Source organism: Triturus cristatus, chromosome 4_1, assembly GCF_964204655.1.
Source record: "Triturus cristatus chromosome 4_1, aTriCri1.1, whole genome shotgun sequence".
NCBI classification, from domain to species: Eukaryota; Metazoa; Chordata; class Amphibia; order Caudata; family Salamandridae; genus Triturus; species Triturus cristatus.
Genome location: NC_140585.1, coordinates 560537164 through 560561733, shown reverse-complemented (window position 1 = coordinate 560561733; position 24570 = coordinate 560537164). Strand labels below are relative to the sequence as shown.

General features: G+C 42.9%; 1 protein-coding gene across 1 annotated transcript in view; it reads right to left on the bottom strand.

Moving 5' to 3' along the window:
* The window catches only part of CD36 (CD36 molecule (CD36 blood group)), a 468975-nt gene that overhangs the window by 158694 nt on the left and 285711 nt on the right, over window positions 1-24570 (bottom strand). The window contains exon 6 of the mRNA XM_085652881.1: window positions 13481-13530. Coding sequence (XP_085509007.1) covers window positions 13481-13530 — 50 coding nt within the window. The remainder of the gene's footprint in view (window positions 1-13480; window positions 13531-24570) is intronic.

Sequence of the window (24570 nt, the reverse complement as noted above, 5' to 3'; positions counted from 1 at the left end):
CACGGGTATGTAGTGCGCTCTACAAATGCTGTGGTTGATTGATTGATTGATTACTCTACGGATGGACAATGTGTCAGCAGTCCAATATGTCAACAAGCTGGGCGGACCCCACTACAAAGGCCTAACGGACCTAGCGAAGGATTTCTGGGAATATTGTTTGAACAAAGGAGAATCTGTTACAGCAGAACATATTCCCGGTTTGAGCAATGGTGGAGCAGACTGGTTCTCCAGGAGTTTCAAGGATTCCAGCAATTGGAGACTAGACAGACAAATATTCTTAACTATTCAATCCAAATGGGGTCCCTTCAAGACTGATTTATTTGCGGACCGACTGAACACTCAACTGAAGGAATTCTTCAGTTGGAGACCGGACCCTCTAGCTCAGAAGGTGGACGCCTTCCTACAAGATTGGGGCGGCTTAGCTCCCTATGCTTTGCAATGCTGCCTCGCCTTCTCCTTCGCGCTCCACGTTACAGAGAGAGCATAACTGTGATAACCCCCCTTTGGAGATCTCAAGCCTGGTTTCCACTCATTTTGGAAATGAGCATATCTTAATCCCTTCATTCAGAGAAATACTCTTGGGTCCAGAAGGAGACATTCACCCTCTCGTAGAACAGGGCCTTCTGGTTCTGACGGCATGGAAGATTTCAGGAGACAGTGGCGAATCCCAGGCCTTTCGTCAAATGCTTTCAGACTCATTTCTGGGTCTTGGGCATGTGGAACGAGGAAAGCATATCGATTGACATGGAACAAATGGGTTCGCTGGTGTCTTCAACGAGGTTATGATCCCGTTTAAGTTGATTTAGTTCACGTTGTTAATTACCTGTCAGAACTTTTTACTTCATGTCTGTCTTACAGGACTGTTAATGTCTATAGATCCGCTTTTTCTGCAGGTCACTCCTTAGTTAAAGGCCTCTCTGTCAGACAAAACTTGCTAACCAAAAAAATTATGAGAAGTATGAGAGTTTTTAACCCTCCAACCGCTAAATATTCCGCCCTATGGGACGTTACACTTGTTCTTTGTACTTTATCCTCCTGAGGAGACAACTCCTCTCTCTCTTTAAAACGCATCTCACTCAAACATAGCGTGTTGTTATGTCTAGTATCCTTCAGAAGAACTTCAGATGTGAAAGCTTTAGATATTTCCAGTAGGGCTTATCAACCAGAAGGTGTTTGTTTTTACCTCAAAAAGAGAACCAAAACTATGTCCTCTTCTATCTTTTACCCCTTCTTTCCTCAGAATGAAAGACTCTGTGTGGTTAAATGTTTGAAAGAGTATGAAAAAAGAACTCAAAGTCTGAGACTGAATGAAAGTCAATTACTAATTTCGCACAGATCTCCTCATAAAGGAGTCTCATCGCCAACCTTGGCAAGATGGGGGAGAGAAGTCATGTATGAAAGCGGTGTGGACACCTCTATTTTTGGAGCACTTCTCTCAGAGGTGCATCAGCTTCCAAAGCCTACTTTCTAGGTGGGGGACTGCAAGATATACTTAGGGAAGCAGACTGGTCAAATGATAGTATGTTTAAGAATTGTTATTTTAGACCAATTCCTAATACAATTGATAATGTTCTCAATACACTTTGAACTTGCATAATATGGCCTCCGTGTCGTGCCATAAAATTTCGATTTTTCACAGCCTGCTGGGCAGAAAATCTGGATTTTATTAAGGACACGGAGGCTAATATTATCCCACCTCTTTTCTTAAACTAAAACCCACCCTGACTTATTATGACGTTTTAAGAAGTTATTACAGAAATCTATTCTTCTTCTTCCAGAATAAGAATTTCCTTTCCTCCGGACCACGAATTGAGAAGCTGTCCTCAATTGAAATCCTGTTTTGGTGAACCTTTTTTCTTCACAGTCTAACAAAGAATGAAGATGAATGGTCATGGAGGACATTTATATCTCTTTAGGATGTTCATTGAAGTTCTATGTTCTTCAATTGTTGCTGCTGAGCTGTGGCAATAAAGTAGATTTGCATAATATTAGCCTCCGTGTCCTTAATAAAATCCAGATTTTCTGCCTAGCAGGCTGTGAAAAATCTAAATTATTTGTGATGCATCTTTCTGTCATGATTGCCTACCAAATGCATGAATTGAACAGGACCTGAAATTACAGGAAAGACTCTTACTTCATCTTGGATTGGTAACCTTCAATAGTATCTTCTGGATAATCCACCATCTTCTCCACCAACAAAATATCTTGATGTGCAATACTTATGCAGTCTTCCACAAAGCACAAGAACTCTCTGGTGAGTCCTGGGCACAGTTGTGACAACTACTGACAATCCTCACACAGGAGTCAAACTTGGCGGAGCACATAACCAGTACTCCAGCAGAACCTGCAATCCTTGCTAAGCTGCAGCAACGATGATGTACAAGTCCAATTCAAAACAAGAAAAATATTTCCAATAGGAAAACTTTTTTTTTAAAAAGACGACAGTCAGGTTTTTGCCACACCGACCTGTGCCCACTTCCACAACATATATAAAGGAGGGTAAAAAGCTTTGAATGAGGGGCAGCATCCACTGCATATGTCTAGGTAATTGCTATATGAACTGTCATCCTGTTTTCAGCATTTTGATTGGCAGCAAACGCACCATCGTGTATCTAGGGAAAAACTAAATCAGGGTCAAAAGGAGACTAGTACAGCCACAGGCAACCACTGTTTTTTCCCCTAAGACTTGCACAATGTTGATGATGATTTCCGATCTGCACAGCTGTTGGGCTTATTAGCACCTATCTAGTATGGAAACTCACCCACAGATGCATACCTCTGATGGGTCATTTTCCTTCTAAGGAAGACAAAAACCCCCCTCAAAGGGTCTGACCATGCTTTCCAGCTTAGCAGTGGTAGACTCGACTCTACCATGGGGAATTGATGGCTTCACAGCAACACCCACAGGGCACCAACCACACACCACACTCAGAAACAGCAATCCCCATCCACCTCTGCCCATAGCCTTTTCCAGAGTAGCAGTGCAAATCATTAGGGTCTCACACATCTACTCCCTGCTAGGTCCTGGAGACTGTTGGTCCATCTACGCAGAATTGTGTGAGATTTCCAAGATGGCAAACCTCTCCAAAAACATGGTCAGATCAAGGTGTGACCCTTCTCGCCTCTCAAGGTCACCCTCCTTAGAGTAACTACCTTCAATTGGCCCTATAGAGATAAGGTGAAGCCAGAGTTCTGCCTGCTGCCTGTTGCCCAGACTGAGAACACCCCCTGACCTAATTATCAGAAGGATGATGCAATAGTGAAATTCACAACATGACCACTTTCTTCATTACAGACACCAAATGCTGAAAGAATGTGTATGGAAGGGATAGGATTCCTTGTTTGATTGTTATTTTCCATTTAGCAAATAATAGCAATTAGTGTCAATGAATACTCTAATGACAGGTTTAATGAATATATACTCTTACAGCGCATGCAAATACATCACATGCTATTACAACGCAGTTGTTACAATGACCGCGTTGTTAGAACATATACCATTACATCGCAAGTCATTACTACGGCTTGCTGTAGGGGCGCGCTGGACTTAGGAATAGTATTATTTACTATTCGTACTCCAGTTTGTGCAACAGAAGGGAAGGTGTTGGATTCTAAATCCAACACCAGTGCGCCCCCTACAGCAAGTCGTAGTAATGACTTACGATGTAATGGTATGCGTAGTAACAACGCGGTCGTTGTAACGATCCCGTTGTAATGGTACCACGTTGTGGAGACAGTGTTGTAAATGTTGTTTCCCGTTTGGATCCTATTCCTAGAGCCAGTAGCGATATTACAGTACATAGGTATAGACAGTGGTTGTGTTGTGTAAATAACAATGTGTTAAAAAAGTGGTCTTACAATAGAAAACAACAGAGAAATCACAATATAGTAAAATATACTTTTTCATTGATGGGCTTAAGTAAATACAGGATGCTTGAGAGTGATTCAACCAACTCCTTTTATACCTTTTAACACCTGGCTTATGGTCCTAACGTTTTCAAACGGCTAAAGTATGCATCAAAAGTATACGTTGGTAGTATGATACAAAACTTTGGTAGTGGTTCATGTAGGTAAGCAATATTTAAACACTTTTGAGTACTTTTCTGATTTTTGGGGCAGTTCACGCTGAGCTCTTTTACTGTTTTTTTCACACAAAGATATTCACGGAATCTTGGTCAAATTTGTGCCCTTGTTCCCCAGAATTTGAAGAGCCTGAAGTGACACTGGGTTTATAGATTGCAATGAGGGAACCCAGAAAAATGACTAAAATGTAGCAAACATTTGTTTTTATAGTAATAATGGTTCATACAAGAAAGTATGTGTTCTTGTATAGTAATGGCATACATAAAACATTTAGGGCCTCATGTAGGTAGCCCAATACCGGTCGGTAACGGCCGATTTTCGGTAAATATACCGTTACCGACCGGTATTTAGGCTTTTGATATGTAGGGGGATCATTTCTGTATTCGGTAATTTACCGAATCGGTAATTTTACCGATTCGGTAAATACCGAATACAGAAATGAGATGTAGGGGGAGTGTGTGGTGGGTGTGGGGATTCGTTATTTACCACCAACTGAAAGTTGGTGGTAAATGACGAATGTCTCAGTTAAGGCATTATTTGGCCCTTAGATGTGTGCAATGTGGCAGACACACATGCCCTCAGGGCATGTATGTGTGCCACACGTGCACACATGCAGGAATCAGGGGTGCAACAGGGTGTCAATGTGACACCCTGCCACCCTTGATTGAGCTCCCCCCATTACCGATTCGGTATTTACCGATTCGGTAATGGTAACTGGCTTCCCATTGATTCCTATGGGTCTCCTGGCCCATAGGAATCAATGAGATTCAGGTTACCATTACCGAATCGGTAAATACCGGTTCTAAAATACCGAAACTTACCGAATCGGTATTTTTTTACCTACATTACATTTACCGATTCATAAATACCGAATCGGTAAAATTCGGTATTTAAGAATCGGTAAATGTAATTTACCTACATATGGCCCTCACTGTGGTAGATCACGCTATGTCCATCTTTCAGGAACAGGAATAGAGTTGTGAAAAAATCTTTTTTACCACATTTTACTAAATTGTGGTTTATACAAAAAAACTAACTTTCAAACCAAAAATAAATGAAAAAAAAAATAGAAAACAAGGCAATGTTTTTGCCCTTAAGGATGACTTACCACTAGATGCAAGGATATTTAGAGGCCCATTAGTAAAGCGGGCGGATCGCCACCGCCCGTATGGTGGTGGCGATCCGCCCGCTAAAAACTTCCGCCCGCTGCCAATTTCCCCCCGCCACATTACCATGGCGGGGGAGACCCCGGCGGACAGTCTTCCCTCCGGTAGGCAATCTGCCCGATTGCCTACTGGGCGTAAAAGCATTTGATATGGTGGCGGTGTCTGGTAGACACCACCATCCATATTATTATGCAGGCTGTTTTTGCCATTGGGGGCCCATAGCGGGCCCCCAGGGATCCTGGGGGTGGGGGGTGCACATGGGGGGTACACTTCCATGCACAACATGGCAGGCACCACGCGGTGCCTGCCATGTTGTGCATGGAAGTGCACGATATGCTTTCTGCACCGCCCGCCGCAACGTTAACAATGCAGGATGCGCCCCACAGTATTGCGGGCGCATCCTAATTGTAACTGCGGGACCGCCGCATTCATTGCGGGCGGTCCCATTTCCCGGGGCTATGGCGGGCGGACAAAATCTGCCCGCCATGCTAATGTGCCCTTAGTGTTTGTTTATTGTCTTGAATCATCTGATACCCAGAGCCATCAACTGAACGGCAGCTTGTGTAACGTTTTCATTGTGTACCCATCAAGTACACAATGACAATAGGAGTGTTTTTAACTTAAAAATGGACTTGTTTGCGATGGATGTATATTGGTGTAAAATTTCAAAAAAAGCTTTACATGTGATTGATATTTTGATGGACAACTGAATTATTGTGCTCAATGGTTGATATAAGCAGGATGTCTCAACAAAGGACGACAAGGGATGCTTTTAATAGTAGTAGTACTTTGAAAAATCCATTCATTATTACTTACCAAAATCTTCTATACTCCAAAAAGTAATGATGTGATCATCGTGCTTCAGTAGCAAGCTTTACAATACATACTGTTGCTCCCTTCTGGAATGTTCTAAAATGTCTTAGAATTACCAATTAAAATGGGAATACTAGGTATATTCAGATGGCTATTTTGAAGATTCAACAGTGGCAGAAGAATGTATTGAGTAGAAATGAGTTTATTAATGAGGAGCCCCTGTTATAATCCACTTAGTAACCGAAAAATGTAGTAGATTGTTTTCATCTTGGAAAATGGGTGGATGCGTTATATTTATGAATAATCCACACAGCAAGATAATCGGGAGTGTAGTTACTAAACCCTGTGAGATTTGGTTTATGCTGGTGTAGTTGTGCATCATTTCTAGCATTTTGCATTACAAATGCTGCTAAAAATTACCAAGATTACACCAACTTCGCGATGGTGCTTCACGTGAATGGTCGCTACTGTAGCGCAAAGGGTTGGGTTGATAGAACTTTGCGTTGGCAGGCAGTGTTAGCAACAAGGTTTGCCATCAATGGGCTTGTTCAGGGTCGCGAAGAGCCCAAAAACTTCATTCCAGCTCCACTAAGGCCAGTGACTCATTGTCAGTGAAATTGCTCTCCTTCCCTTGCAGTTCCACCATTAAGTGAGACCTTCCCCAGAGCACCTGCACTCTCGCGTGTTGGTGTTCTAGGCCCTCCTCCACCCGCAGGTTATACCTGTGCCTCAGTGGACCTCTGTCTCCTTTCTCTTGCTCTGCTCCGTTTCCACTCATTTTACCCTCTTCTCTTTTTCTGCACTTTTCTGCTTAACTGCAATTTTCTGCTTTTTGCCTTATTCGTCTTTTATTTCCTTTCATTTTCTGCTTTTTGCCTTATTCCACTTTTATTTCCTTGTATTTCCTTTATTTCCTATTACTCCTTTTATACCCACTTTCCCGCCCGCTTTCCCTGCCGCTGCTGCCCCCGCGGCCCCGCCACCCTCAGCATGACCAACGCAACCAGCCCAATCCAGCTCCCCTCCCCGCTCCCGCCTCCCTGCTGCTCAGCCCTCCCTGTCCCCTACCTAATGGCGGCCGCCGCAGGCGTGCCAAAGGCAAGCATGTCTGCGCCCATCCGCGACCCGACCTCGACCAACGCCAGGAACCCTGGACCTCTGCGACACCAACGCTACGACCCAGCAACACTCCACACACTCAACCCAGGCCACAACAACAAATGCAAGCCAGCATGACCAGCGGACACCCACAGACCCTTCAGCTGTCACCACGGCCGGCTCACCTACAGCACCGCCAAGATCACGGACCCAGCACAACCCACCCACAAGAACACAACGAACCGAAGACCCTGCAATTCATCCTCCTCGACGTCCGATCCCTCCACAAACACGCCACCAAAAGCTTGGACCTCCTCAACAGCACCACTCGGACGTAGTGTTTTTCACCAAAACCTGGACCAACACCACCTTGGGACCGGACATTGCCATTGCGATTCCCCTAGGATATAAGATCTCAAGGAAGGACCGCCCCAACCTGCCGTGAAGAGGAATCGTCATCGTCCAAAAATCCACCCTCTGACTGAGCACACTCCTCGACGAGTCCTCAGACCTAATGGAACACCTTCACTTCAAAATACTGACCTGCCCTACAACCACCTTCTCAGGAACTCTCATCCACCACCCTCCTAGACCCCACGGAGCTTTCGTCAACTCCATCACAGACATCATCTCCCGCAAGCCATCGCATCGACCAACTACACCCTGCTGGGAGACCTCAACTTCCACCTTGACAACCAACTGGATCCCAACACCGCATCCCTCCTGGACAACCTCCATAACATTGGACTCCGCCAGATCATGACCGAACCCACGCACTCAGCAGGACCCACCCTCGACCCCCTCTTCACAGGTGAGCAGTCAAAAGATCGATTTTTAAATATCGACCCACACTAATATCGAGTTTTTAATATCGTGGGGACAGAATATCGATGTCAAGAATATTGTTGACCAGAATATCGACCTTAAGGTAAGTAATATCGTTTTTTCTATATCGAAGTAAGTAATATCAAAGTTTGTAATATCGAAGTAAGTAATATCGTTAGCAAAAATATTGTTGTTATAATAATGATATTTATATTAGTGTTATGTATTTTAGTATGTGTTTTATATGTATGTTTAACATTTTTTTGCAATGTATTTTTATTATTTTTAAATATATGTATTAAATGTTTAGAAATTAGTAATTTTTTAAGCAAATTTTGCGTTTTAGTATCAGAGTGGGTTGTGGGTTATAGGGGAATAGGGTGGGAAGTAATTTAACTATAATTAATTAATATGTATTTTATTGTTTATTGATTATTCATTTATTGATAAGTAATTATTAATTGTTAATTAATTTTTATTAATTGATTAATTTAGCATTCTATTAATTATAATTAATGTATTATTTTATGTATTTATTGTTATTGTAAATTAATGTATTGTTAATTCATTATTAATTGGTAATTAATTTTTGTTAATTGATAATTAAATTAAGTTTATTATTGTTATGTGCAGAGGGTTGTGGGTTTATAGGGAAATAGTGTGGGAAGTAATTTAATTATAATTAATTAATTTATGTTTTTTTTCTATTTATTGTTATTGCTAATTAATGTATTGTTACTTAATTATTAATTGGTAATTAATTTGTATTAATTGATTAATTTAGAATTATATTAATTATAATTAATGTATTATTATTTCTTATTTATTGTTATTGTTAGTTAATTTATTGTTAATTTATTAATAATTGGTAATGAAATTTTATTAATTGAATAAGTGACAATTAAATTATTTGTGGGTTTTTTTATGTGTAGCGGGTTGTGTGTTTATGGGGGAATAGGGTAGGAAGTAATTTAATGTTATTTAAGTAAATATGAATGTAATTTTATTGGTATTTTTTATTAATTTTTTAGGTAAATAATATTTAATATGTTATTAATTTTACAAAAATTATTTAAATAGTGAGTGTGTTAATTTAACCCCTACGCTATCCAACACTTTCCCTACTGTTGCACTCAGTGGAGTGGGAATAGTAATTTGTACCCAGAAAATGAGATCCTGTGCACACGTATGGATAATTAGCTGGTCCTGTATGTATTCAATAAATGCCAGAAGGAGTCGGACAGATTCTTAATAATGGATAAACACCGGTCGACATCAGGTGTGTTGCGTGCAAGATTCTTTTTAATGAAAAGTTTCAGTGCAATATACAAAGGAAAATAGATCAGCCATTTGTATATTGCACTGAAACTTTTCATTAAAAGGAATCTTGCACGCAACACACCTGATGTCGACCGGTGTTTATCCATTATTAAGAATCTGTCCGACTCCTTCTGGCATTTATTGAATACATACAGGACCAGCTAATTATCCATACGTGTGCACAGGATCTCATTTTCAGTTTTTGTTGTAGGTCTTGACCTACACATTGCAGGGGTAATTTCATTGGGTTTGTCCCCCCTGACCTAGTGGCACCGGACAACTTTGATCACTTGACCAACCACGTACACGCTCGAGCGCCAAGCTTTCTCCAAATTATCAAACCCCTACCACTGTCACCAGTAATTTGTACCCCTACGCTATCCAACATTTTCCCTACTGTTACACTCACTGGGATGGGAATAGTAATTTTTACCCCTACGCTATCCAACATTTTCCCTATTGTTGCACTGTTCGGAGTTGGAATAGTACTTTTCTTACCTCCGCTATCTAATACATTTTGTATTATATTAGTTAATGTAGTATATAATTAATATTTCAAAAATTAACAATATTTTTAATTATTTTAATTTGTTATATATATTTATTTAATGTGTATTTATATTATTGTTTTATGTGTATAGATGTATGTATAATTGATATGATATTTTTTTGATAAATTATTGAAATAATTATTTAAAATTATTAGTAAGTATATATATTATATGCATATGTTTAATTTATTTTTACTTTATATATATTAATTATAATTTTTAAACATTTAACAAATGTTTTAACTATGTTTATTTTAATTATATGTATTATTTACTATATTTTACATTATTTATTCAGGTAAATAAAAAACGATATTTGTAGTAACAATATTTTTGACATCGATATTTTTAACAATATTTTTGTACTTACCATAATGCAGATGGGATGTCGATATTCTTGACTTCGATATTCTTGCTGTGATATTTTTGTAGGTTGCTATTCTGACCTTTGATATTTTGTTAGTGATTCTCTTCACAACAGGAAACTCCATCACCTTCAGCCACACCACCGAACTCCCATGGACTGACCATCAATGTGTCCACTTCACCTTCAGAACACCCACCATCCACAGACACCATCACATGCTCCCATGAAGAAACTGGACCTAAATAACCGACGACCAGCTCACGTCCTCACTCGCCAACTCCACCTTAACCATCGAGGAAATGACGACCCCAACATCTCAGCCCGAACCCAGCACAGATGGGTCTCTGACAGCGCCAACACTATAGCCCTCCTCAAGAAAAACCACAACACCCACACCAAGAAAGCCAGATGGTTTACCACCGAACTTGGAGAGTCGATGCGCACTTGCCGCCGCCTCGAAAAGGCCTGGAGTAACACCAAATCCAAAGAAGCCCACAACAACTTCAGAGTTGCCACCAACGCCCACCACCAACTCATCAGAAAAACGAGGAAAAAAGAGATTAAAGACAGAATCTCCACACACAACAGCAAAGAACTCTTCAGCATCATCAAGGAGTTAGCCCAACCCAACAGCGAGTCTACTGACATCCCTCCCTCACAAGACCTCTGCAACAAACTCAGCACCTTTTCCACCACAAAATCAAGAGTATCTATGACAACTTTGACGAAAACAACCAACACACTGAGCCCTCCCCAACCACTCTGACACCCGGAACCCAGCGATTGACAACTGGACAGCCCTCACCACTGAAGACACACTTAAGACATTGAAGTCAATCCACTCCGGGACCCCCACGGACCCCTGCCTCCACCACATCTTCAACAGAGCTGCCGACACCATTGCACCCATGCTCCACCACACCATCAACAACTCTCTGGCGACCGCCTCGTTCCCCGATCACTGGAAACATGCCGAGGTTAACCCCCTCCTGAAGAAACCCTCAGCGGACCCCACCGACCTCAAAAACTACAGACCGATCTCCCTGCTCCCGTTCCCAGCGAAAGTCATCGAGAAAGCCATCAACAGCCAACTCGCCACATTCATCGAAGCGCACAACATCCTCAACTCCTCCCAATCCGTCTTCAGAAAAAAGCACAGTACAGAAACCGCCCTCCTCGCCGCAACAGACGACATCTGCACCCTACTGGACAAAGGAGAAACAGTAGCCTTCATCCCCCTCGACCTCTCAGCGGCGTTCGACACAGTCTTTCACCGCACCCTAATACGCAGACTCCATGACGCAGGGATCCATGACAAGGCCCTTGAATGGATCTGCTCCTTCCTCCCCGGCAGAACACAGCAGGTCAGACTCCCCCCTTTCCTCTCGGACCCTACTCAAACGACCTGCGGAGTCCCCAAGGGTTCCTCCCTCAGCCCTACGCTCTTCAACGTTTACATGGCTCCGCTCCCCCCATCGTCAGAACCTACGGACTCAACATTGTGTCATATGCAGACGCCACCCAACTCATCCTCTCCCTATCCAATGAACAGAACACCGCCAGACACAACTTTCGAGAAGGCATGGAAGCCGTCGCCAAATGGATGAAAAACAGCTGCCTACAACTAAACACCAACAAAACAGAAGTACTCATCATGGGCCCAAACCCCGATGACTGGAACGACACCTGGTGGCCCCCCGCCCTCGGAAGCCCGCCTACCCCCACGGACCACGCACACAACCTGGGAATCATCCTGGACTCCAAGCTCAAAATGGACTGCCAGATCAACTCCGGCTCGTCCTCCTGCTTCCACACCCTCCGCCTCCTACGTAAGACCTTCAAATGGAACATGATTTCACCAGCAACCAAAGACTTCAAGCCTAGGGGCTTTGGATGGAGGAGGTCACAATGTTCATTAAGGTTAGCGGCCCCTCACAATTGGTCTGTTGTTGGGCCATCCTCTGGTTGTGGTTAGACTTTACTAAGGGTCTGTGCTGTCATGGTCTTGCCTATCATGGCAAAGCATTGGCTAAGCAAATAGGTTTCAAGGCTGTGGCCTTTTCTTGTCGATGCTCGTTTTAGAAGGGGTTTGAAGCATTAAACATTACCTGAAGCATGGTATGGACAATTATTAAGCTCATCAACAGAAAAGGCACAAAAATTAATCTTTACCAATACTAATTTATCTTATTAATGGGTTATAGAATGAAGGTATTCTTGTAATTGATTTGGGCATGTTTACAGGAATGGATGCTCTTAAATCAAGACTCACGAGTAGAGCAGGCTGGTTTTGAACCTGGCTTCTCTCTGTTTGGGGGGAAATGCCCAGTAGAATAAAAGGCCCTGGTGCTTCACTTGTCCTGATGGATATTAGCATTTTGTGGAGAAGATTCTCCAAATTAAATATGCCTTTGGGACTCCGGGCCAGCACTCAAATATTACATAAGGATAACTTGGTGTAAATTCAATTGAATTACAACAGTGAAAGACTAACTCAGAATGCTCCTTTCAACAATGGTCTAAAACAGTGTAGCCCTTGCACTTTTTACACTTTTTTGAGCTGATCTGCTTGGAGCTGAATACTATAACAATCCCTTACCCAAAAATGTGATTGAATCGCACGAGTGAGGTCTGTTCTTTTTGCAGATGATCAAGCTCTGTTGGATTTTACTCCTATAGGCCTACAGAGAAATGTCAATGCACTTTACCAATACTGTCACAAAACTACATTAACTGTAAACAAGAAAATGCAACAAATGTATTTTTATGAACAAAATATATAAATGTACATGGTTGTTCAAGGACTAAAATTTAGAGCTAGAAAAATACCAGCATAAGGGTTTAACTTTTGCTAGAACTATAATATGGAAGCTGCACCTTGGCAGAGCTACGGTTAAAGCACTTGTAATATTAGCATGCATTTTGAGGGCAGGGCTGGACTGGCTGTAGCGGGCACCCAGTGTTTTCCCGGTTTTGTTACTGGAGGCCGGTTTTGCAGCAGTGCTGCAATATCGGCCCCCTGTAACAAAAGCAGGAGCTGTGAAGCGGAGTGGTGCTTCTCACTAGCAACTCCCCTCCGCTACCGGGGCTGGGCGAGCAGATTACCAGGGCTGTTTGCTGTTCCCAGTCCAGTCATGTTTGAGGGGCTACAGTTTAAAACCTTTCTTGAAAGTAATTCAAGGGCACGTATACCTTCCTTTACAGCAAAGAACACAACAGTAACAGTGCAAACATGCAATATTTATATATAGACATACCTGTGCCATTAATCATGTCACAGTACCGGTTGTTCCAGTAGGGGAGAGAACTAAAAAAAAAATACATATTGTGTCAGAAATTATTAATTGCTCTTCGATCATTTTATATTTTCGGTAAATTGCATTATATGCGTGAACGGATTTCCAATCAACTGCACGAGAGCAATTAAATGATATGTAAGTACACATTGTCCTGATTTCCTATTTTTACGGGTAAAACCATGGCCAAGTTGACAGCTTTTAATATGTAGGGAAAGCTAAACTGGATTATCACAGGTCCTCTCTAAAACACACAAACACAGACACACATATATATATTTCTTATGCAAAGTCCATCGGTGCAACAGAGGACATGCACTCTGAAGCTCTAAATGTCCAATTCAATTATTTATTAGGAAAGAACACCCTGCATGTTATGGACGACTAGCCTTGATTACAGTTAGTGGCTGAATCGTGAAACACACCCTATATAAAACCTTTTGGGCATATTTACGAGAGGCTTACATCGCTTTTGCACCACGCAACATGGTACATGCGTGTCGCAAACCTCTCTGATAGATTTATGAATCCAGGCAAAGCCACTTTGCAGCGCAAATCAGCGCGTTGCACTACTCTGCCCTAGGTAGGTGTTCCATGGTTATTACATGGGTTTTCCCACGCAACTCTCCTGGATTTTGACCAATTCCCAGATTTACAATAACATGCAAACCTGGGAATGTCCCAAAATCTGACGCCTTCCTAGGGAAGACGTAACAAGGAGAATTATCTTTATTTGACTCCCGGGATTGTTTTTCTGCAGAAAGGTGTCCCTTCCTGCACAAAAACAATCCTGTCTGCAAAGCAAGGCACTCTTGCACCATGGTGCAAGTGTACCTTTGTTGGTGCTAGGCAGCCAAAACAGTGCCAGTGCAGGGACAAGGACCGGAATGCGTCTTAGTCTTTAATACGGCACATTCCTGCCCTTTGCCTGTCACGTAGCGCAGCACAGCAGGGTGACTTGCTGCGCTGTGTGACTTTTTTGTAAATATGCTATTAATGTATGCAATCGACAGTGACGATGGTGCATCAGTCAATGATGTCATTGAACATGTCATGAGTGATATAATATGTGAGGTTAGAAGCAGTGAATAGCAAGGGATCAAGTTATAGTTAGCTCAGTAAACTTTTATTAGTTTAAAATTGTATTTTAACTGCCATTTCCACCTAATTACAATATCACTGTAACCTTTGGATTATTTAGTGAATATCTAGGGTTTTTGTCAATGTAAATGCCCTACCGAACTATAAAATCTCTTTAACCTTTGTTTTTTTTAGTGAATTTCAAGAGGTTATTTTATAGCAAATTATGATCTTACTACCATACCTAACTATAATGTCACTGGTGTGTGGTGGAGAGGACTTGTACCTAAACTCACAGGGGCAGTCAACCCCCATGCACAGCATGCTAATGAGGGCGCGCATCCCAATATAATGGGATGTCATTTTTAATAGGGCAGGACTACTAGCTTTCTCAAGGGGTCACCATATCAACATATAAAACAAGCCGATTGGCTTTTTAAAATGTGGCCACATCAATATACAAGGCAAGCCTATTGGCTTTATCAAGAGGTCACCACAACATTAAATGAAGACTAGACTATTGGCTTTATCAACGGGTCACCACATCAAAATATAAGACAAGTTTATTGGCTTTGTTAAATTATAAGAACATCAATATACAAGGCTAGTCTATTGGCTTTGTCAAAGGATTACCACATCATTATATAAAGGCAAGCCTATTGGCTTTGCCAAGGGGTAACCACATCAATCCACAAGGCAAGTATTTTTAATTTGACCATGAGTCACCACATCATTAAACAAGATAAGCTTATATACTAAGCAAAGCCTATTGCCTTTGTAAACAATATGAAACAGGTGTTAGAGCATTATTTTACTCTTCTCAGGCCACATAATGCAGCAATAACACCAACCACAAGCAGTGCTGCAATCCTCAGCTGAACAGCCAGAGCTCCAGCTCGGGAAATGCTTCAAACACAAGAAAGTTTTTTGTAGTTTTTTTTTTTACGGAGTTTTATATAGCGCGAACTTGACCCGAAGGTATCGGGTATCAGAGCGCTTTACACGAGCACCAGTTGCGTTACATGAGGATACATTCATTTTTGTTAGGCACGGGGAGATTAAGTGATTTGCCCAGAATCACAGGATGTTGTGCGTCTTTGCCGAGACTGCAACCTGGTTCTCCAGATTTGAGGTCGACCGCCTTAGCCATTAGGCCAACTCCTGGGGTCATGTTGTATATACCACTGGAATCAGAGGGTTACTTTCAAAACGTATTCCTGGTGGGCTGCTGCACTCCATGCAGCCCCAACAACATTTGTAATCATAATTGCAGGGTTCATGCCCAGACTGAGGCACTACATAGCAAGAACAAATATGTAAATCAGCCCATAATGGGTATTATTAGCAGCTGTGGCCGCTCATTTATTTTTAAATATTAACGGTCCAGGGCTGCATTGTTTATTTTTTGGGTGCCGCAGCCCTACCCAGGACAAATCACATCTATAAATATTTTTTGGGGGGCACAAAGTGGGCCCCCGAGGCCCCAACAGTCCCGCCAGCTCCTGGGCATCCAAGGTGCTGGCGGGAGCCGGTTTTGCTTGTTTGCTCCTGCTTGGCTGATGGCATCCTTCCTCTACGCTCCTGCCAGGCAAGAGCAGTCCTGTGTCCACTGCCTGCCAGAGCTCGAGCAGGGAGGTTGCTTTTAGCTCATGTCCAGGGGGAGTCCGTCTGCTCACATTCACTGTAAGAGCAATGAAATGTTCCCTACCTGTTACAACTCACAGTGTTCCAGGGGATGGGGTTTCCATTACACTGTCTTGCTTTCAGGGCCCAGCGGATGACGTCCCCGGGGCCACTACATGGATCGGGTGGGTGCATGCCCCCTCCCCAAATAGGTATGCGCCAGCAATATCGCAAAATACACATTTTTCATTTATTGGCCCAACAGGGGTTTCCCGAGCCCTAAAATAGCTGCCAAACATATTTGTAGATGTTGAGTGCAGCCAATCAGAACTTATGTTTTGATCTGCCGGTTATTCTGCACTTCCGTGGCCTAAACTATCTATAAATTGTGAGCCCTCATTTCTCAAAAACAACTGAATTCATTTACACCAAATCACAAAAAGCACATTTCCTGGATAAATATCTAGTTTTCTGCCAAATGTTGTGTAATTCCATTCAGTAGTTTTAGCCGTATCACTGTAGAAATGTCCTGTATGAAATAGGATTGGAAAAAGAGTTTTTGGACCCCCTCCATGGGCTAGGATGTGTCCCAGGGGGCCATGACCCCTTCTCGCCTTTGGGCTATCGGGTTCACATCCCAGTGGTAGCGGGTATTCCAGGTGATGCCATCGCCCCTCCTACTGCTCGATGCTTTACCCAACTCCCGCTCACTGGAGGGCTCCCTCATTTCTGTGGTCTTCATAGTGGTCCCCAACACCCGCAGAGCCCGCCGGCTAGTCTCCACAACCAGCACGGCGGTAGCGGGCCTCCCTCAAGGAGGTGAGTCACAGTCTAGGCCACCACCATTTTGAATGCCATCAGCCCTGTGGAGCCAATGGCATCTCCAGTGGTCCTTTGGGTTTTCTGACACGTATGTCCACTATCTTGGCCACCACTGCCATGCCCTAGGTCTGACTCTTTAACTCTGTATTCTTTACTTCTAGAAAGCTACCATGTGGGTTATATATATATATATATTCACAGAAAAAACCATAGGTTTCAGGCACGTTATAGTTAGGAATTAGCATTTAAAAAACCTCAGAAATTCCCTGAAAAAACCATAGGTTTCAAGGGTGTTATAGTTAGCTGGACTTTTCACTTGTACAAAACCATTGAAATTCCCCCGTTATAGTTAGTTCAGCTAACTATAACTCGCGCGCCCGCAATGCACTGCTGATGACGTCACATATTACATCACTCATGACATGGTCAGTGACATCACTCATGACATCATTGATGACATCTCAAATGACATCACTGATGACATCACTGATGACATCAATCAGTGAATGTCTGTTTTTCTGAAAATTAAATATGTTTTATATATGTATATCTCAAGGTCGATGGAAGAATAAATGGGTATATAAGTGTCTAAATGGATGATTTGTTTTTGAAAAATTGATTGTGTAACTGACTGATTAAGTGTATCATAGTGAATACATGGCTTAGTGAGTAATGATTAAATATGTAAATATCTGTATCAGTCTCTCACTTTGTGTATAAGTGGCTGCATGGGTTTGTGAGTAGCTACATGGGTGTCTATATAGGTTATTAGTTGGTTTTTTGAGTATCAGTATGAGTGTCTGCATGGTTCGGTGGGGGGTATTACGTAGTGCATAGGTGCATGAATGAGTGACTCACTGTTTGTATGTGTTGAAGACAGCATGTGTGCAGGACTGTATGGGTGGATGAGTGTGTGTATGGGTGTGTTAGTGAGTGAATGACTGTCTCAATAGTGTCTTTATGAGTAACTACATATGTTTTAAACTAGTATATGTGACTATTGGTGTATATAAGAGAGTATATGTGAGAGTGAGAGATTGAAAGAGTTCCTGTATGAATAAGTATGTGTTTCTATAAGTGATTGTTTAAAAGACTAAGTATGTGTAAGTTTCCGTAGAAGTAAGTGTGGTGGTGTGTGTATAACTGTATATACAAGTAAATGTATGTTTGATTCCTTATTAGCATGAGTGACTATGTGTGTGAGTAACTCTATGGATGAGTGGCATTGTGTAACAGGATGTATAGGTGGAGGAGTACATATGATGAGTGAGTACATGTATGAGTGACTGTATAGGACTGTTGGTGAATGAGTGGATGTGTATGTGGATCTTAGAATTACTGAAGAGGTTGTTGTAACTGGTATTGGTATGTCCATTGTTTTGAAAATTTTAGTCTCTATTTTTGAATGTGTGTATCAAAGGTTATATTAGGGTGAGAGGAGGTCTGCCTCTCTATCACAAGGATGATGTCTTCAGTGATGTCATCAGTGATGTCATTTGAGATGTCATCAGTGATGTCATCAGTGATGTCACTGACCATGTCATGAGTGATGTAATATGTGACGTCATCAGCAGTGCATTGCGGGCGCGTGAGTTATAGCTAGCTGAACTAACTATAACGGGGGAATTTCAATGGTTTTGTACAAGTGAAAAGTCCAGCTAACTATAACACCCCTGAAACCTATGGTTTTTTCAGTGAATTTCTGAGGTTTTTTAAATGCTAATTCCTAACTATAACGTGCCTGAAACCTATGTTTTTTTTCTGTGAATTTCAAAGGTTTTTTAAATGCTAATTTCTAACTATGCCTACAGAGATAGGACATGTGAAGAAAGAAGAAAAAATGCACAGAAAGTAAAAAAAGAAGTGCAGAAAGAAGCAACAGAAGTCCTCAAAGACGAAGAAAAGTGCAGGAAGAAGGATAACATGCAGAAAGAACAAAAAGAAGAGCAGAAAGAATCCTTGTTGCAAAACCATCCTGTACCCTCAACTTTTTCAGACGGATACTGGTTGTAACTGAGTCTGACTAACCAGTCCTAGAGCCAGTGCTATGTTAAAAGACACTTAGAATACAGTGAAAACACCTACATACACTAGGGAACATTATGCGTTGGGGTCCCCCTGTGATTAGCATGACCTCCTCTGTAAGCCCCTAGTATATAATAGGGCAGGGGGATTAAAACTACCTCTTAAAACAGGCCACAGAGCGTTTTTGCACATGTTAACTCAGGCCCCGTCCCCTCCCTTCACCACTGTGTAAACACGCCCTGTGTCCATTTTTAGTTGGGAGATTACGTTCATTTGAATCCTGAGGGTCCCTAGGGTCCAACTAGCCCACTAGGTACCTCCAGTAAGTGCCACAGAGCTGCGTTGCAGAGAGGTGTAAAAAGTGGCACGGCCTGGACCACCTCTCTGCAATGCAGCTCAGTGGCGCTTACTGGACGCACTTGGTGGGCTAGTTAGCCCTCAGTGTTGAAGGGAAATTATATCCCCAATTTAAAACGTGCCATAGTGCGTGTTTGCACACGTCACGTCAGGCCCCGTCCCCTCCCTTCACCACTGTGTAAACGCGCCCTGTGGCTGTTCTAAGTTGAGAGATTAAGTCCCCTTGAATCCTAAGGGTCCCTAGGGTCAAACTAGACCACTAGGTACCTCCAGTAAGCGCCACAGAGCTGCGTTGCAGAGAGGTGTAAAAAGGGGCTTGGCCTCAGAACACCTGTCTGCAGCGCAGCTCCCTGGCGCATACTGGAGATGCCTGTTGGGCTAGTTGGCCCTCAGGGAGCCTCAGTATTGAAGAGGAATTAATTCCCCAACTTACAACTCGCCAGGGGGAGCGTTTGCAGAGTGCTGCAAGGAGGGGGCGTGGCCTCCGACACGATGCCAGTCTTTTATTTATTTTAATTTTTTAAGAAGGGGGGCTGTGTGGTTCCCCTTCTTATTCTAATTTATTGGCCCTGATGACCCAATCCCCCAGGGCCTGTCTCCTAATTATATTTTTTTTACCCCAATCCCCAGGGCCGGCCACTGTTTTTTATTATTTTTAAAAAAAATATATTTATAGACACACCTAGGACATGCTGGACAAACCGTACGTACCTATCACCATGACGATTTGCGTGATAGTCATTAAAAGGCGACTATGCATACAATGAATCCACGTGGAATGTATTTACACCACTAGTGAAGCTCTGACATGTCTGATGCCCTACCGTGCCTAATACCGGTAGACACCCTTGTCGTTTATTTATACAGACATGGGTAGCTATTGACGGGCACATTTAATACACATGCACACCAAGCCATTCAAAGGGGATTCGACAAAAATTCGACCAAAACTATGCAAGAAACCCCCCTCACGGTTAATAAAACACACATCCACTGCCGGATGTGTAATACTTTTTATTTTACTCTCTGGAAAGGGGACGAACATCACTTGAGAGTCACAGCGCGCTCCTGGCAGAGCCCAATGCTGTGTTACACCCACCATTGCCTGCCGAGTGCCACACACCTCTGTGTTGTATTCCACCAGCTAGTGCATATGCTATGACACTCTCTAGCCCATGTGCACTGTAACACCACCCCGTGAATATGTCATGCCACACTTGTCTTCGCACGGGTTATATTGCCCCATCTAACGTGCCTTCCTCAATGCCTATGTTATAACGCACAGTGCTATGCCATACATATTACAATCTGGGATCCATATCTTTGTCACAGTGCATATGCAACGTTACACTCCCCAGCACATATTTTATATTACAACTTTAGAGACTGGTTAGGTTACACAACACTGCCCTGTGCATATTACACTCCAAGGCGCATATCGCATAGCACGCGCTAGTGCCTGTGCTATCTCGCGCTCTCCAATGAATCTGTCATTGCGCACAATGTATTGCATATTATATTTCACGCCCGGTTCATCTTATATCACACTTTTTGGTGTATAGTTTATACCATACACTATATCTAGTTTTCATTTTCAATCGTGCTCTCAGGACTATGTTCTATATAACACTGTGTTCACCTACCCATTTCACGGGCATTACATTTTGCGATAGGGGTTGGAGGGTCAGGGGGTGTTTCTGCCAAGTGAGCCCGGAGTCACAGTCACAAACGTCCTCTTCTTCCTGAATAAAAGTGAGAATATGCTGCATACTTGTTCATATTTTAAGTAGTTCGCACAGACACACGTTTTAAAAACAATAAAGTTCCTAATACCCGCCTTCTCTGAACAGTTAGCTTGCTGCCCCATCCCCCTCCTCCCTATCCTCTGTTGTGTGAATCCATGGACTAGCCTCCTCCCTCCTGCGATGCATGGTCTGATGTGCTGCCACTGCCCTCAATTTAGTATGATGTACCAGTCCACTCCTCCTGCCCTCCATTGCCCAATTCTATGCCCCATCATTGACCTCCTGCTTAAACTCTGTGCTTAGCTTGCTGCCCCTATTCTCCTTCCCCCTGCCCTCCGATGTCTTTGTGCATGCCCCTGCTCCATCCTTTTTGCCCACCATGTTCCATGGACCTGCCAGTCCTAGCTACTCTGAGTGTTCTGTTGAGCTGCCACTCCCCTCCTACCTGCCTAGCATTGTCAGATGACTGTAACCTGTCCCTGCCACTTCCACCCTGCCTGTCTACATGCCATGCCCCTATCCTCTTCCTCCTGTCCTACATGGTCCATTGTACTGCCACACCCTTCTGCCCTCCCTGGTCTGTTGTGCTGCAACTGCTCCTCCTGCCTGCCCCGTGCGGTCTGTTGTGAGGCCCCTTCCCCTGAACTTTCTTGTCTGTGCACAGGTCCTGACCCTCCCTTCTATCCTCCATCGTCCTTTGTGCATGCCCCTGCACCCTCCTTCTTGCCCATCATAGCCATTGTGCTGCCACTAACCCTCCCACTTGCCATGCATGGTCTTCTGTGCTGCCATGGCCCCTCCCACCTTCCCTGTGTGGTCAGTTAGCTGCCCCTGACCCCCTCCCACCTTCCCCCCATGGTCTGTGTGTATGCCATCACAGTCTCACTGTTGCTCTTCATGGTGTGTCTTGCTTCTAGTGCCCATCCTGCCTGACCTCCATGGCTATTTTGCTGCTCCTGCCCTGCCCTGCCCCCTTGCCCCCAGCCCTCTGTTTACATGTGCAGACCCCTACTCCCTCCCTCCTGGCTTGTCTGTTCCATTGTAATGCCTCCTGCCCTTTATGGTCTGTTATGCTGCAGCTTTCTCTCCTGTCTGTCCATTATGGTCAGCTAGCTACCATTGCCTCTTGCCCCTCTGTTCTCTGTTGTCCATGTGCATGGTCCTGTCCCCTCCCTCTTGCTTTCTATGGATTGTTGTGCTGCACTCCTGTCCCGCATGCCCTGTGTGGTGTATTGTGCTGCTGCAAACCCTGATGCCTGCCCTGCAGGGTCAGTTTTGTGCACCTCTCCATGTCCCTCCTGTCCTCTGTTATCCAAGTCCATGTCCCTACCCCATTTCCTTCCATGATCCAATGTACCATACTTGCGAACATTTTGAACTTGGTAAGAGGGAGATTTTGAAAAAAAACTGGGGTATTGATTTTCCCCTTTGAGTTACATTGAAAAAGAGGAGATTGTAGACAGGAGACAGATCAAATAAAGCCCATTTGAGCTTAACAACATTGGACGTTTCCTGGCTGAGTCGGGTCTGTTGGCATGTATGGTTGTACTACCATTGCCTCTTCCTTCTGCCCACAATGGTCTATTACATTGCCACAGCCTCTCTTGCAAGTCCTGTATTGTTGGTTTGTTGCCCCTGCCCCCCTTTCCACTGCCCTCCATAGTCTGTTGTGCTGCCACGGGCCTTCCTGCCTGCTCAGTGTGGTTAAATTGTTGCCTTTGCACCCTCCTACCTGCCTTCAATTTTCAGAGTCCGTGCCCCTGGCCTCTGCCTCTCAACAGTATCTTAATGAACAACTAGATTGCTAACATGACGTCATCTTGATGTAATCAAAACTGTAATACCTAGAGCATTTCCTTTAGAAATTACATATATGAGAGGGTCTTATTGGCATCAAAATTATGGTTAGTGCTCTAAAAGACTAAAATAAGGACATATTTTCCGAGTTTTCAAATAGCGACAAAGCACTTTTAAATTATTTGTTATCTTTATGTTCTTTTATCCAGTTGACCACTCGATTAAATGTTGCACTTAGGGGAGAGGATGTGGTGTTACTTCCAGAACTGCAGACTTTGCAACTGGGGAACCAGGTTGGAGTTTCTGCTTCAGCTCGACATTCTGTGATTCTGGTCAAATCACTTAGTCTTCTCATGTCTACAACTAAAATGAATTTGTTCTTGTGTGACGTAACCAATGCTCATGTAAAGCACTCCAATACCTGACAAGTCTGCACTATAGAACACTGCAAAAACACAAAATAATAAGTGTTTTGCACACTTCTGTCATTGGGCTATATTTGGGCTACATCTGGGTGATTTTGGGCTACATTTGGGCTCTTTTCTCTCCGGTGGCCATCTTGGGAGATTTATTTGTTATGAAGTTTCCTAATTTCCTCATGTACTGCAGTCTCCTCAGTAGGAAATGCTTTTAGTTTTTTAATTTGATTCCATCATGAAGGTATTCAGATATGTCACACATTTGCCATAAATTCTGAAAGTTAGCACTCTAGTTGCTCATTAGATCACTGTAGTAAAACTACTGTTCACCATGGAAGTCTGCTCCTGGTATTAAAAGTGCATGTTTCAGTCTGCATGTCAGAATTTTTTAATGAAATAGAAGAGGATTTGAGAAGTCACTCAAAATGTGCCCTCATTTTCTTTCTTCAGCATTAATCATAATTTCTATGGCAAAATGAACCCCCTCATTGTGTTCCTTTTTAAATTAAATGTTTTAAGTGTTACCAGTTTATTCCAATCAAGATGGCTTCAGGTGTGCCATACTTTTGTCATAATGAAGACAGTAAGCGCTCTAGTTGTTTTTAAGAACACTCTGGGATATTCTGTCATTGGGCTATACTTGGACTACATCTGGGTGATATTTGGGCTACATTTGGGCTCTTTTGTCTCTGGTGGCCATCTTGGGAGACTTATTAGTTATGAAGTTTCCTAATTTCCTCATTTACTGCAGTCTCCTCAGTAGGAAATACTTTCAGTTTTTTACTTTGATTCCATCAAGAAGGCATTCAGATGTGTCACACATTTGCCATAAATTCAGAATGTTAGCACTCTTTTTGCTCATTAGATCACTGTAGTAAAGCTACTGCTCACCAGGGAAAACTGCTGCTGGTTTCAGTCTGCATGTCAGAATTTTTTAATGAAATAGAAGAGGATTTGAGAAGTCACTCAAAATGTGCCCTAATTTTTCTTTCTGCAGCACTAATCATACTTTTTATGGAAAAATGAACCCCCTCAATTTGTTCCTTTTTAAATTAAATGTTTTAAGAGTTACCACTTTAATCCAAGCAAGATGGCTTCAGGTGTGCCATACGTTTATCATAAGTAGGACTGTTAGCGCTCTAGTTGTTCTTTGGAACACTCTGGGAAGCTGCAGTAGAACACA